The sequence below is a fragment of the Anoplophora glabripennis genome, unplaced genomic scaffold (genome assembly GCF_000390285.2).
Source record: "Anoplophora glabripennis isolate ALB-LARVAE unplaced genomic scaffold, Agla_2.0 scaffold325, whole genome shotgun sequence".
Lineage (NCBI taxonomy): Eukaryota > Metazoa > Arthropoda > Insecta > Coleoptera > Cerambycidae > Anoplophora > Anoplophora glabripennis.
In genome coordinates, this window is record NW_019416633.1 from 468,980 (window position 1) to 482,660 (window position 13,681).

Consider the following 13,681-nt stretch of genomic DNA (forward strand, 5'->3'; position numbering starts at 1 on the left):
AAGAAATTTATTTACGTCACTACATTTTTTGGCTCCAAAAACAAGGGGAGGGCTCACGAAAACGTGTCTTAAAGGGGTTCCACATGTCATAAAACCCCCTGTATACCAAATTGAGTAGATCTCGTACAACAGGATTCTGAGATATAAAAAAATATTATTCTTAGGGAGGACTTCAGAAAGAGGACTACTTGGAAAAAATAAAAAATACAAGTCCCTAAAATTTGTTTTAAGAATCCATGATCAAATTTTGTTGCATTAATTTCGGCACACCCGGTATAAAAGATAACATATATCTGCATCTTACACTGTTGCAATACATTTACATGTTTTAAAAATTCAAAATATTCCGAATTGCATATTCTTGCTTCATGCCCTCCTTCGGTAAACAAACAGAAGCACGTGATCCGTCTAATTTTGTAGGTAAAAGAACATTTTTCCGAAAAAAACGCAGGATGCGTCGCTGTCCCTAAATTGCAAACAAACCTGAACAATATTGCAATTTCTGAAAGCAAAGTACNGCGAACTGTAATTGCCAAACCTTCATTATTTTTTAAATATTGTTCAATAATGAAATCACGTTGTTCTTTCGCGTTCCATTTTCAGTAACCCTGAACTGTCAGCTGTCGCGTTGTATTTTTTTTCGTTGGCAACATTTTACCGCACAAATGGCGCAAAATTCAAATCTTGCGTGAATTTTGGGACACCCAATACATGGGTAATCCAGCACCGTTCCAGTCCGCTTAATAGGGCACAGTTTTCTATATGCGGTAATTTAAAATTTCGTCTTTGATATTGTGAAATAAAACATTGCATTACTGAAATGTAACTGTTCTAAACAAACAGGACAATCAATTAGGTTGTTAATTAAGTTATAGAGCATGATTTGAGAATGCATAGCAAATTTATTTAAAAGAGTGTATATTGCGATATTTGAACAATTCCGAGTGATCAACACCAATTTCAAGTCAGGTATATTGTCCACCTAATTACTAACTATACGTCCTATCTGGGAGGACTTATTAGTATGTAACATGTCTATCTATTTACGATTATTCTTCAGCTTTACATATAGTTTAAATTAACTGTTTAAAAATATGTTTTATAAATTATTGCAACAAATATTATAATGAATTTTACCATTCACCATTCGAGATTATAAAATACAGATAATAACTGTCGGACACTATGTAATAGTTATCGTTAATAATTGCCTAGAATACATCTCAACTAAAGAATTTATGCTCATCACTTGAAAACGAAATAATTACTTTTACTTTCTAATCCACAAGAAGATTCAAGATAAAAAGTTAGATTAGTGCTGCGCAATATAAATAAATCTTTCCTGGGATTATCGCAAGGGTTTTAAAGCACAGAGACCTTTTCCAGGCTATTGTGCACCCTTTATTGGAAACAGTTTTGGTCTTTTAGAATTAAAAATCCTTTTTAAAAAAGCTTCCTTATCCCCGAACTGAAAGACATTGTGAAGGAGTTTCATATATACATATAGTATAAACCTGACATCCGTGTGATGCTCTTATACTGCTCACATGTGAATGTGGTTTTTTAAGAGATTATGAGATATTTTTAACAATTCAATGGTAAAGTGTTTATCAGCATTATTTCCAAATTTTAGTTACTTATGTACTCATTTCATATTCATATTTTAAGAAACATGCACCAAAAATGTCTTGTCAAAGAATTTATAGTCACTCTGAAATATGAATTTTAAATGTTGTATAATGCCGAACTTAAAACATGATATGTAAAATGTTAAGGAAATTGGTCTGAAGGTGCTTTTAAAGAAAGTTACAAGGTGTTAGAAATACAACATATTTTATTAAATTTCTCCACCTCTCATTTTAAGTGGTTTACCGAATCCAAATAAAACTCAACATAAAATCAATTTTCCTCATTAATTAAAAAATTATTCCTCGCTTATCGGAAAGTTCGTATCAAAACAAGGATTGGATTGTTCGGTAGGTACTGATAATCTGCGCAGTTTCTGAAGAAACTGGAAATAAAAATTTTCTGTGTACTTTGGCGATTCATATTCTGAAAATCAAAATTGTATTGCCAATTTTTTTCAGAAACAATAAAACAAAAGTTATTTCTCATGAGAATATTACAATTAATAAAATCTAAAAACTTGTGCCGATTTTCTAAGCCCTTCTTGGCGTTATTTAAGAAAAATGCATTTAGTATTTTTACCATTTTGTAACATATTTACTAAGTATTTACTTGTTCATAGAAAACTTTTTGATTAAAATAACATTTTAAATATTTTGTTTTATTTTAGTTTTGTGTTTTAGAAACACCATGTGTAAGTGTAACAATTGTATCCATCCAGTCAATCAATTTTTAATTATATATATCATTTTAAACTATATAAATTTATTTCTAAACAAAAAGAGTATTTCCTATTTTTTGCTATCTTAGTTATTTTTTGGTAAATTGCTTCACTTTTGTAAAACATCTGTGAAAACACTATACTAAGCATGCTTTGCTTGTGTGAAGATATTTCAGTTTATTTTGCGTAGTAACTATCGTAGAAATTATAAGGAAAAAATTAGAACAAGGCATAGGTAACTATATGTGGGGATGACTTTTTTATGAGTAATAGTAGGTGTTCCCCACGTACTAATCTGTAAGTAATACATTTTTTTTGTTAAAGAAAAAAGTACTCGAGTTATAATTCATTTTTAAACTACTTTAAAAATCTTGCCTACGCCGCTACTGGGCAGCTCCTGAACTCGGTTGTGTGCAGTGGCTTACCTCCTATATAGGTGGGGGGGTATACGATCTGCATCGGGTGGCACATATTTTGGGGCGGTATTTTTTACATTTAGTTTTAGTTGTAAAAACAACTTCACTTCATAAGTTCGATTTCTACGAATTATGAATTACTATATGATTTCGAATATTTCTCCTCATCAAGTCAATGTAGGGTTGAAAAAATTTTGCTCGGATACAGACATCAATGGTGCCGACATCGCCGATGTGTTTGTTTATCCAAAAGAAATGAAATTATTTATTTATAAATATAAAACAAAAAATATTGAATGATATTTTTTTTGTAAATTAGATATACAGGGTGTCCCTGAAAAGGATGGACAACGCTTGACCACGGGTTCCTTGGATGAAAATAAAACTATTTAGCCTAACTTACCTATATACAAAAGTGCACGCCAACTGAGATATAGCCTTCTAAATATAGAATAGATAACCAATTTTTTTCAAATAATTCGAAAACTATTTTTCTTAGAAACTTCAAATTTTATACACTTATTTTTTTATATAAGGGCAAGGTAAATATAGAATTTGGAGAGAATACATACACAGGATGTTCTATTTCTAGTGCCTGTGCGCCACTGGCTATCCCGTAACTTTTTTGTGTGTATGCCAATGACGACAGAATTTATATTTTTAAAAATAAGCACTATTTTAGAAGTTTGTTTGCACTCTTACAAAATTTCGATATCGTTTATGGATTTCAAGTAAAATTCGCATTTTTTATACATAAAATATAGGCAAAAATTCCGATTTATAAAAAATAATTTATAACTGCAGCCTCAAAGCAGGGAATAATAATGAAAAAACGTCACATTAAAAAAATAACTACACATTTTTGGTATTAGTATTATCAATCAATAAAATAAAAATCAACACTAATATTTTAAATAAACAATATCAACTAATAATGTAAGAAAGTCAACATTAACATTTTAAACTGATATTTGTAATCACATTAAAATAATATTACAGTAAATGCTCAAAGTTACTTTCTTGTTCTTAAACGCAAACATTAGTTCTTCGCAAATTAGAAATTATCCAATAATTGCGCATTACCTCTTATAACATTAATTTCATGTTGTATTCTTTCCCATATTCGTTTTCTGTATTTACTGAAATGTTATTTTAAACTGTGGTCTTCAACGCTCCCGAAATGAAATAATTACATGGGTTTAAGTCCGGGGATCGAGATGGCCATTTTAAAGGGGCATTATTTCCTCTACCTATCCACCTGTTAGACCTTTAATAACCTGTAATACCTACCTGTACCCTGTAATACCTGTAACCTGTAATAACTGGCCTTTTAATACTCTATTAAAGGAACTTTTTGAAAGCCAACCTCTGCCGCTAAACGCCTTTTATTTACTTGAGGAATTTCTTCGACCCTTTCCAAAATTTGTTCCTCCAGCTGAATAATTCCGGCTGTACATTATCCACGATATAATGTTACAGGTAAAAAACGTCATGTTTCCCGAAGGCGTCTCCGAATTAGCAAATGTTTTGTGATTTGGAGCTCTTCGATTAGGTAATCTTTCAGCAACATCTTTCAAACAGTAGCACAACAATTTCCTTCACAATAACCCAAAACTACTAACACATCAGTTTGTTCAGCAAAAGTATAAATTGCAATAAAAAACAAAGTAAGCTAAAATTAAATCACAGCTAGCTTGACACAGAACCTTTTAATTATTGTTATGAATTTGTTTCTCTGCTATATGGCACCTCGTACTAGAATGTTCTATTTATCTTAAACTGATTTTATATTATTTAATGTGTAAAAAATGCCAATTTTACTCAAAATCCATAAACGATATCAAAATTTTGTAAGAGGCAAAAAATCTTCTAAAATAGTATAAATTCTGTCGTCATTGGCGTACATACAAAAAAGTTGCGGGATAGCCAGTGGCGCACATGCACTAGATAGAGAACATAAAAAATATGTGTACCAAATTTGAAGTTTCTAAGAAAAACAGTTTTCAAATTATTTGAAAAAAAAACTAGGTTATCTGTTCTATATTTAGAAGGCTATCTCAGTAGGCGTGCACTTTTGTATATAGGTAAGTTAGGCTAAATAGTCTTGTCTTCATCCAAGGAAGCTGTGGTCAAGCGTAGTCCATCCTTTTCAGGGACACCCTGTATATGTTTTGTCTCATAGTTAGGGAACCTGCGACCTCCGTTAAGTTTCTTGTGGCCTTTAAAAAAGTATCTTGTATTTTTATAAAAGTTGCATTTATAGGTTTATCAACTTATGCAGTCTTCTTTATTACTGCCTAATTTAAATATGGCATCCAATGCTAAAAAAGTTCTCCGCCTATAGTTTGTCTCAATTACAATTATTTATTTATATTTATTGATTTATAAAAACCACCATTTGATTGACTTAGAAAGGGAGGCAAATGGAGACCGCCCCGGGCGGCAAAAGTTCTAGGTACACGACTGGTTGTGTGTGTGATCTTATCACTGTTGTCTGTTGTTACCTTTTAAACCAACTGTTTGAAACGAACGTAGTGGCAGGGAGTGAAACTGAAATTGAAAATATTTTTCTAAAAATAGCTTTTGTATGACTTTGCGACTGATGATTTTACAGTCACCATCACATTTTTTATATGAATGACGACGAAGCGTCAAGCATTGAAGTATATTTAAAATATTAATATTTTAATTTTTATATGTGAATAGCCATACGTTACTAATTGTAAAACTAATTTATGTTAATTATTATTAATTATTTTTGCTGTTTTATAAAATGTACATATTAAAAAATTCTTATAAAATAATAAAAAATATAAAATAACATAAAATAATTAAAAATTCTTACTAATCTGTTTAAAATATTTTTAAAAACTATTTAGTTTTTAATAAAAAGTACTTTATACAATATTTTAATGCACTGTGTTTAATTCCTGAACCTCAATGTCAATGACTTCTGACATTGATCTAGTTTAAGTGAACTACATAATACCAATGTAACTGATATGATATGACAACAGGACGTTAGGTGGGCAAATAACAAACGGCCAACATTAGTTCAATGAAATGAAAATGGGCGAATATGCCACATTTTCAATGTATTACATTTATTTTAGGTTTCAGTTTATCGGTTTAGGAGGTGTTTGTAACACGGTGATAAATTCGCCACTTTATGCATGAAGTACTCGTATTAGTTTTTATTAGAACCGAAATAGTTTAATGCTTAGTAAAATTTAAGTGCTGTTTATTGTAAAAATATTTTTGTACTGCAAGCATCTCATAAAAGTCACTTATTTCAGTATCTAGTAAAGATACGCTGTGTTTGTGTATCTTCATTGTTAAATTTCTGTGTGATATGAAAAATATGTATACAAATCTACTCCTGTCCAGCAGCAGGATATAAAAGGTACGGAATACGTAGATAAAAAAATCAGCTTTCGTGAAAGAATTTGAGAAAATAAACGTATGATATGTCCCCCATTCAAAGTTATACTATTTATTTATAGAAAACTTTAGGGCGATTTTCAGTCGTTCCGACTATTCAGCCGATCAAATAGAAAACACAGAAATATTAACGCACTTGGCGTCTGCTGCTGTGTGTTCATTATGAGGGCTAAATAATAATGCTACAGAATGTCGCAAGTGCGCGCAGAGTCTGACATACTCTGACATACACTGTTGTCTAAAACTAAGAATTGAATATTTGTTTAATATCTTGAACTCTTTTCTTAAAATTGATTAAGAATTACATTAACTGGTTTTTCATTCTCTATACAATTCCACAAATCTTCAGCACTGCTTCCTCCTATCAAAGCAAAACAAACAGCTACGTTTTTTCCCTAAAACGATGTTTAAAAGTTCTATGATGCTTTTACAGTGAAGTTTCCTCATAGTAGCACAAACTGTAACAATGTTAGAAGTATAGAGCGTGTATGGGACGTGGCCAACTAAGCGTTGCTACTGGCTTGGACAATCACAGAAAAATATACACTTATGTTTTCAAACTACACTTAATATTTTTCGCTTCCTCATGCTTCATATCTATCTTTAGTGGATGGTTTTCGCAAAACCCTGATGATTTATATGCATAATTTTTGTACAGCATTTTAGAAAATCTAAACAGGTTAGAAGCAATATCTTTTCACTGTACCATTTATATAAGACTTCTTCAGGGTATAAGACAACTGACATTACGAGGGTGGTCTGAAAAGTTTCCGACCTAACAAAGATACAAGACACTTTTTCAGAATTTTTTTTTATTTTTCAACATAGTCTCCTTGTAACTCTACACACTTCTCCTAGCGATGCTCCCATGTCTGTAACCCGTCCAAATAGTACTCGGCGTTTTTCTCTGCAAAATAATTGTTCACGAAGGTGATTGCCTCTTCATTTGACGAAAATCTCTGTCCTTCGAGCGCAATTTTTAGATGAGGGAACAAAAAGAAGTCGCTTGGGGCTAGATCTGGTGAATAAGGCGGATGGTCAAGCAGTTTAAACCGTAATTCATGGATTTTCGCATTGGCAACCGCTGAGGTGTGAGACGGTGCGTTGTCTTGGTGAAACAGGATTTTCTTTTTCTGCAAATGTGGCCGTTTTTCCGCAAGTTCTGCCTTCAGCTTGTCAAGTAATGATGCGTAGTATGCTCCTGTAATGGTTTTTCCTTTTTGAAGATAATCGATTAAAATAACTCCATGACTATCCCAAAAAACAGTCGCCATCACTTTCCCAGCCGAAAAAACAGTTTTTGCTTTTTTTTGGAGGCGGTTCCCCCTTTGCAGTCCACTGTTTCGACTGTATTTTTGTTTCGGGCGTATAATGGTGTATCCAAGTTTCATCTACAATATTAATCGGCGCCAAAACTCGGATTTATTGCGCCTAAACTGCGCCAACAGAGCGTTGGAAATGTTCATTCTAACACGTTTTTGGTCCAACGTGAGCAACCGCGGCACCCAACACGCGGACAGCTTTCTCATGTTTAAATGTTAATTTAATATGTGACAAACACGTTCTTTTGACATGCTCATAACCCCTGCTATCTCTCTCACTTTAATTCGGCGGTCGTCTAGCACCATTTAGTGAACTTTGGCGATGTTTTCGTCGGTTGTTGCAGTTTTTGGACGTCCCGAACGTTCATCGTCTCCCAAGCTCTTACGGCCACGTTTAAATTCAGCTGCCCAAAATTTCACTGTGGTAAATGATGGTGCAGAGTCCCCATACACAGAATCCAATTCATCTTTGATTTGCGTAGGCGTATTGCCTTTCAAAAACAAATATTTAATGACAGCTCGATACTCGATTATGTCCATTTTCATAAAAACACTCACATCAACTCACTCAAACGACTGTTAAATAACAACTGCGCGTCCAAAATGGCTGGAACTTTGGTGAGTAATTGTCAACAGATGAACAACGAAATTCACTAGCTTTTATTTACGAGTGCTGCCATCTTTATGTTGAAGTCGGAAACTTTTCAGACCACCCTCATACATTCAAAATAAGAAAGAAAAAGTGTATTTTTACCTGGTATGTTTGTCTTACGTTTACTGCACGCCTGTTGAACATAACAGAAAATCGCATATAATACTATAAACATAATCACATCCCTCGGAATGCCTTTGGGAAACCTATTGAGTATATTTTCAAAGCTGGGCAAAACAGGAAAGGTACATTTTCTGATATTTACATGTTCTCCGTGAACTTTCAATGCGAACAATTAAGTTAGTTTAGCCATACGCATCGCCACTTCCTGGATGGATCTACTTGTTCTATCATTGTCTTACATAAGGTACGATTTCTTGTCTATAAAACGCCAGCATTTCAAGATAAAAAAAGGGTAAAAGTGAGGTTTAAATTTTGTTTATTCTCCAAGCAACGACCTTGATCATAGTGGCGTCACGTGCAGAAAACGGAATGATTAACAACTAGAGAAAAATTCAACCTTTCCACAATTACATCTTCGAGTTAAAAATTTCGAAGAAAATTGTAGCACAGACAATATAGTGCAAACCTATATTTTCTGTGATTTCTTCTATGGTCTTCTGCTGACACTGTAGAATCTTAAAACACAGTGACACTTCAAGCAGAAAATTTCAATATTATAATTATGATACGTTGAACGTTTCTAACTACATTTTTTTAAATCTTATTACATTACATACATAGATACTGAATTGAAGTATGTAATATTTGCAGTTGTAGTATCGGTAGTATTATTTATGAGAAATAAAAATATATAACAAATTTTAGCTATGCTACACAGCTGTTTGTAAAGGGTTAAATAAAATTACGTCTACTGTTTTTAAAAATGCTTTTATTATATTACATATAGTAATGGAGTATATATTTAATTTGAAATTTTCTATAATAAGAAGTGTTAATTTATTGTATTTTTTTATCCTAGAACAATTTTGATAAGTTATGGTTACTGTCAATTCATAATACACAAACTTATCCTAAAAAAACTAACTACCTATGTACATCAAAGATAACAATTTTTATTTCAGAACTACAGCCGTATTTACAAAATTTTAGGAATGTAAAGGAAAGTAAGTACGGGTTGGGCGAATTTCGACACTTTTGTGGAGTTTCTCGTATTTCCTGAAGAGATAAACAGAGTATCGAGCTCTTTTGAGAAAAACTTAACAGTGGAAACCTTAATAATACCGATTCATTTAATTGATAAAGATGTTTCTATTTTTGACGTTTTGTTTGTGATTTTTTTAGATATATGAATATTTTTAAAATCAATAAAAAAAAATTCCGTCGGTATTTTATATTTTTCAATGTTTGAAGTGTGTGTAAATATCTTTCATATTCAAAAAATTTGAGGCTAACACAGACGCCAAAATTATTTTTTAGTGTAACAAAAGAATGCAAATTATACCCCTTGTCCATATCCGAATAATGAAAGACCGAAAATTATAAAAAATTATTTAAAAAAAACACATCGTACGCCCCAAATAAAAGAAGTATTCTACAGAAAAGTCGAAATATATTTACATCTTAAACAAAATAATAAAATAATGTTGCAATTTTCAATATTTTTCTCAAACGTCGAGCCCAAGACATCTTAAGTACTTTTTATAGGGAAAATATTAGAGACCCACCAAAGTGTCGTAAATGCTCCAGTTTGTACAGTTGCTTGCGCAACAAAACGATTATTTACAAAATAACAATTGACTAGATACAAAAACGGAGAACCCACATCCCAGTTAGGCGACCTCCAAATCAGACGAATCATCATCGGTGAAATTCTGAGGCGGCATAAGCCTCCCTTGATCGACTGCGGGCCTGCAGACGTCTTCCTCTTGAATCTTTCGCATTCGCTCCTGTTCCTCCCTCTTTTGTTTCCTCCATTTTGCCCGTCTGTTCTTGAACCAGACCTGAAATAAATGAACAATGAATTAATTATTTTTATTCGAATCACAGGGTGCTTAACGTCATTTTCAGCCGACAATCTCTTAGTGTTAGAGCGGTAGGAATATAATATGAGGGGTGTAACGTGTATTGCCTTTTCCTAATGCAATCGCGATATTTGCATCAGAATAATTCCAGTTAAGAGCGGGTGTTATTCGACGACAATGAAAACAATTAGGGTTACTTTGGCCAGGCTATAATACTAAATTTAATTATATTTGGCTGACGTCAAAGATATCTCCTTTATTTTACTCCCGGGGGCATTTTTTTCTGTTGGTTCTTACGAAACTTTTTACGTCAAGTTTTAGTGATAAATTATAAAGTGTATTGGATGAGAGACTCAGAGAGAGACATCGATAACTGCAAAAAATCTAATTTTGCGACCTTTATTAATCATATACAACTGAAACAGGAGTTAGTTGAAACAGGAGTTAGTAAATGTCAATTTAATGAATATGGACTGAAAATGCTTAATAAAAATGTTAAAGGGTGATAATGGTGTACTGCCGAAAACATAAATATTTTTTAAATAACTCCAAAATAGATATAAATGAAACTGATTCAAGTCTTCATGTTATTGATTGCAATAATCTCTTAAAGCAGCGGTATTCAAACTGTGTTCCGCGGAACCCTGGGATTCCGCACAACCTCTCTGGGGGTTCAGCGAAAATTTAAAAAATTTTATCGATAATTACAAAATTCAAGAAAATTTATACTCTTAAAACTTTTTATTTTTATAAGTACACACGTATAAGTTACTATAAGTGGTTTATCTATTTATGCAAGTACAAGTGGAGCAGCGTTCTTCGCGTTGGTTACGTCGCCTTTCCCTTGATTTTTGGCTAGAGATTTATAAAGAATATCCTGAAATATTTAGAATATTTTTGTGGTGGTTGGATATCCATTACTGTACTTAATAAATACGTCACTATCTACAGCGTCTATACCAGTGAATCTTAAGACGAGTACTATAGTGCCAGTAGCAAAAGTTTGTTCACCTGTACAACCGAGCGATTATAGACCAATTAATTTGTTACCGGTTGTTGACAAGATTATAGAGATATTAGTATGTGAACAGCTAAGGACATATTTTGAATATAACGATCTTATTTATGAAGGACAGTCAGGTTTTCGTGAAAAGCAATCGTGTGAAACAGCATTAAATTTTGTGTGTGCCAAACGGAAAGAAGCAATTGGTGACGGTAAGGTTGTATTAAGTGTTTTTATTGATCTTCAACGTGCATTTGAAACCATTGATAGGTCAAGGTTGTTGCAAAAATTACAGCTATATGGTATAAAACACAAGGTAGTGTTTTAGGCCCTTTGTTGTTTGTTATTTATATAAACGATTTGTATAAGGTACTAAATGAATATTTCGTGAGTCTGTTTGCAGATGATACGCTAATAGCGATATCGGGTAGAGATTATAAGGATATTACTTACCGGTTGAATAACGAACTGAAAATTTTGTACAAATGGTTATGCATTAACAAATTAAAATTAAATTCTAATAAGTCTAAATATATGGTACTTGGTACAAAACAAAATTGTAAACATTATTTAGATAATAACTTAGATATTTACATTAATGACACTAAAATTGAAAAAGTTACACAATTTAAGTATTTGGGGGTGATTCTAGATCCTCAGTTGTCATTTGGATGTCATGTTGATTATCTATGTAAAAAAATTGGTAAAAAAATTGGTTTTTTCAACAGAATTTCTGACACATTAACTGCGGAGAGTAAACACTTAATTTATAATACACTAATTAACCCCCACTTTAGCTATTGTGCATCACTATTAATATCATGTAAAAGGACAGATTTGGATAGGCTTCAAAGGTTGCAAAATAAATGTATGAGAATTATATTGAGTTGCAGTAGATATACCTCAATTGATTTAATGTTGAAAACTTTACAGTGGATTCCTATTTGGAAGCAAATTGAAAAGGCTAATTTGGTATTAATATACAAAATGCGTAAAAATATATTACCAAAGTATCTAGTATCGTATCTAGTCACGCGTGCTGAACTGCATTCATATAATATACGTTCTGGACAAAATTATAATATAACATTTTCAAAAACAACTTATTTGCAAAAACAGATGTTTGGAGATGGCCTTAGACTTTTCAATTCGCTACCGGAGGGCATTAAGAATTCTGTAAATATAAATATGTTTATAAAAAATTTAATGGAATTATATTTGCACTAAATATTTTGCTTATTTGTAAATTTTTTCTTTTTGATACTTTTTGTTTGTAAATTGTAAGGAATAGCACATGCTAAATAAAATTATTATTTATTTAAATTGCTGACCAGGCAATAAATGTATTAATGCCTTTTGCAACTACGTGCATGTGCCAAAAATCATTTTTTACGTACGTAGCGACAAAAACCAAGTATCGCAATGCGCTTAATACAGAATTTGAAATGCGATTGCCACTTACGACAATAGCAGCTGATTTTAACATATTATGTATAAATATCCAAGCACATCCCAGTCTTTGATTATATATATTTAGGTACTCTTTTTTTAATTACTCAATAAATATTTACTTTAACTTTAAAGTCTTACTTTAATTTTTACTTAGTGGTATATTGTGTAGTATATATATTGTATTGTAGTACATATAGATAAGTATATTAAATAATTAGAGAAAAATGTGTACAAAAATTTTTTTCCTCCTCAAAAATATCGACATGTTGGCGGGGTTCCACACGTCGTAAAAGTTTGAAGATCGCTATCTTAAAGGAATAGTTTTTTCTCACACACAGTAGCGAAGATGCATCTTAAAAGAGCAAATTAAGTCCTTAATGTGTGTTAGCAAAGTTTCAAAGTAATTAATGGCACTTTTGATTTTCGTAACATATGCCATCAAAGTGTATAGTGTTCACTGCCAATTTTCTCGAAAACAATCCATGTTATCGATATTGCACCCTTAATATACCTATATCCTCTTTAAGAAAAATGTATTATTATTAATTTTTTAGATAAAAAGCCCCTGCAATCCTTGGGTCTAATTAAACATTTTGAAATTATTTATCTGAGATCTTTTTTATTAAATGTTTTCATGTTAATAGAAATTTTTTTACTTACAACATTGTTTCAAACAATCAACATTGGAACCGTGTTTCAGAAACACTTTGTATTACTTATTTAAGATTGTTGTTGCTTTCATTGTTTTTTCAAACTATCTTCTGTTTTGCAACAATTTCATTCCTTTATTAGTTGCCTTATATTTCATGAAACGATAACAAATAAATTTTGTTGTTTTTAGAAAATACTTTAAATTGATTGTTTTTAAGAATTCTTAAATAGTACAGTTAATGAAAAATAAAATTAGAATCGACATTTCTTTATACAGAACCCATAAACGATTTAAAAATTTACATTCGGCATTAAATTTCTACCACTGAAATGAAATTAAATCATTTTGAAATTATGGGAAGGAAGCTTAGAGTTTTAGTTCTGTCCCCTATTTTGAAAAAAATTAAATACA

General features: G+C 31.8%; 1 protein-coding gene across 1 annotated transcript in view; it reads right to left on the bottom strand.

Moving 5' to 3' along the window:
* Positions 1 to 9,971: 9,971 nt before the first annotated feature.
* LOC108907106 (homeobox protein goosecoid-like) overlaps positions 9,972 to 13,681 on the bottom strand; it is a 72,133-nt gene continuing 68,423 nt past the window's right edge. The window contains exon 4 of the mRNA XM_023455129.1: positions 9,972 to 10,142. Within this exon, the coding sequence (XP_023310897.1) occupies positions 9,972 to 10,142 (171 nt within the window). The remainder of the gene's footprint in view (positions 10,143 to 13,681) is intronic.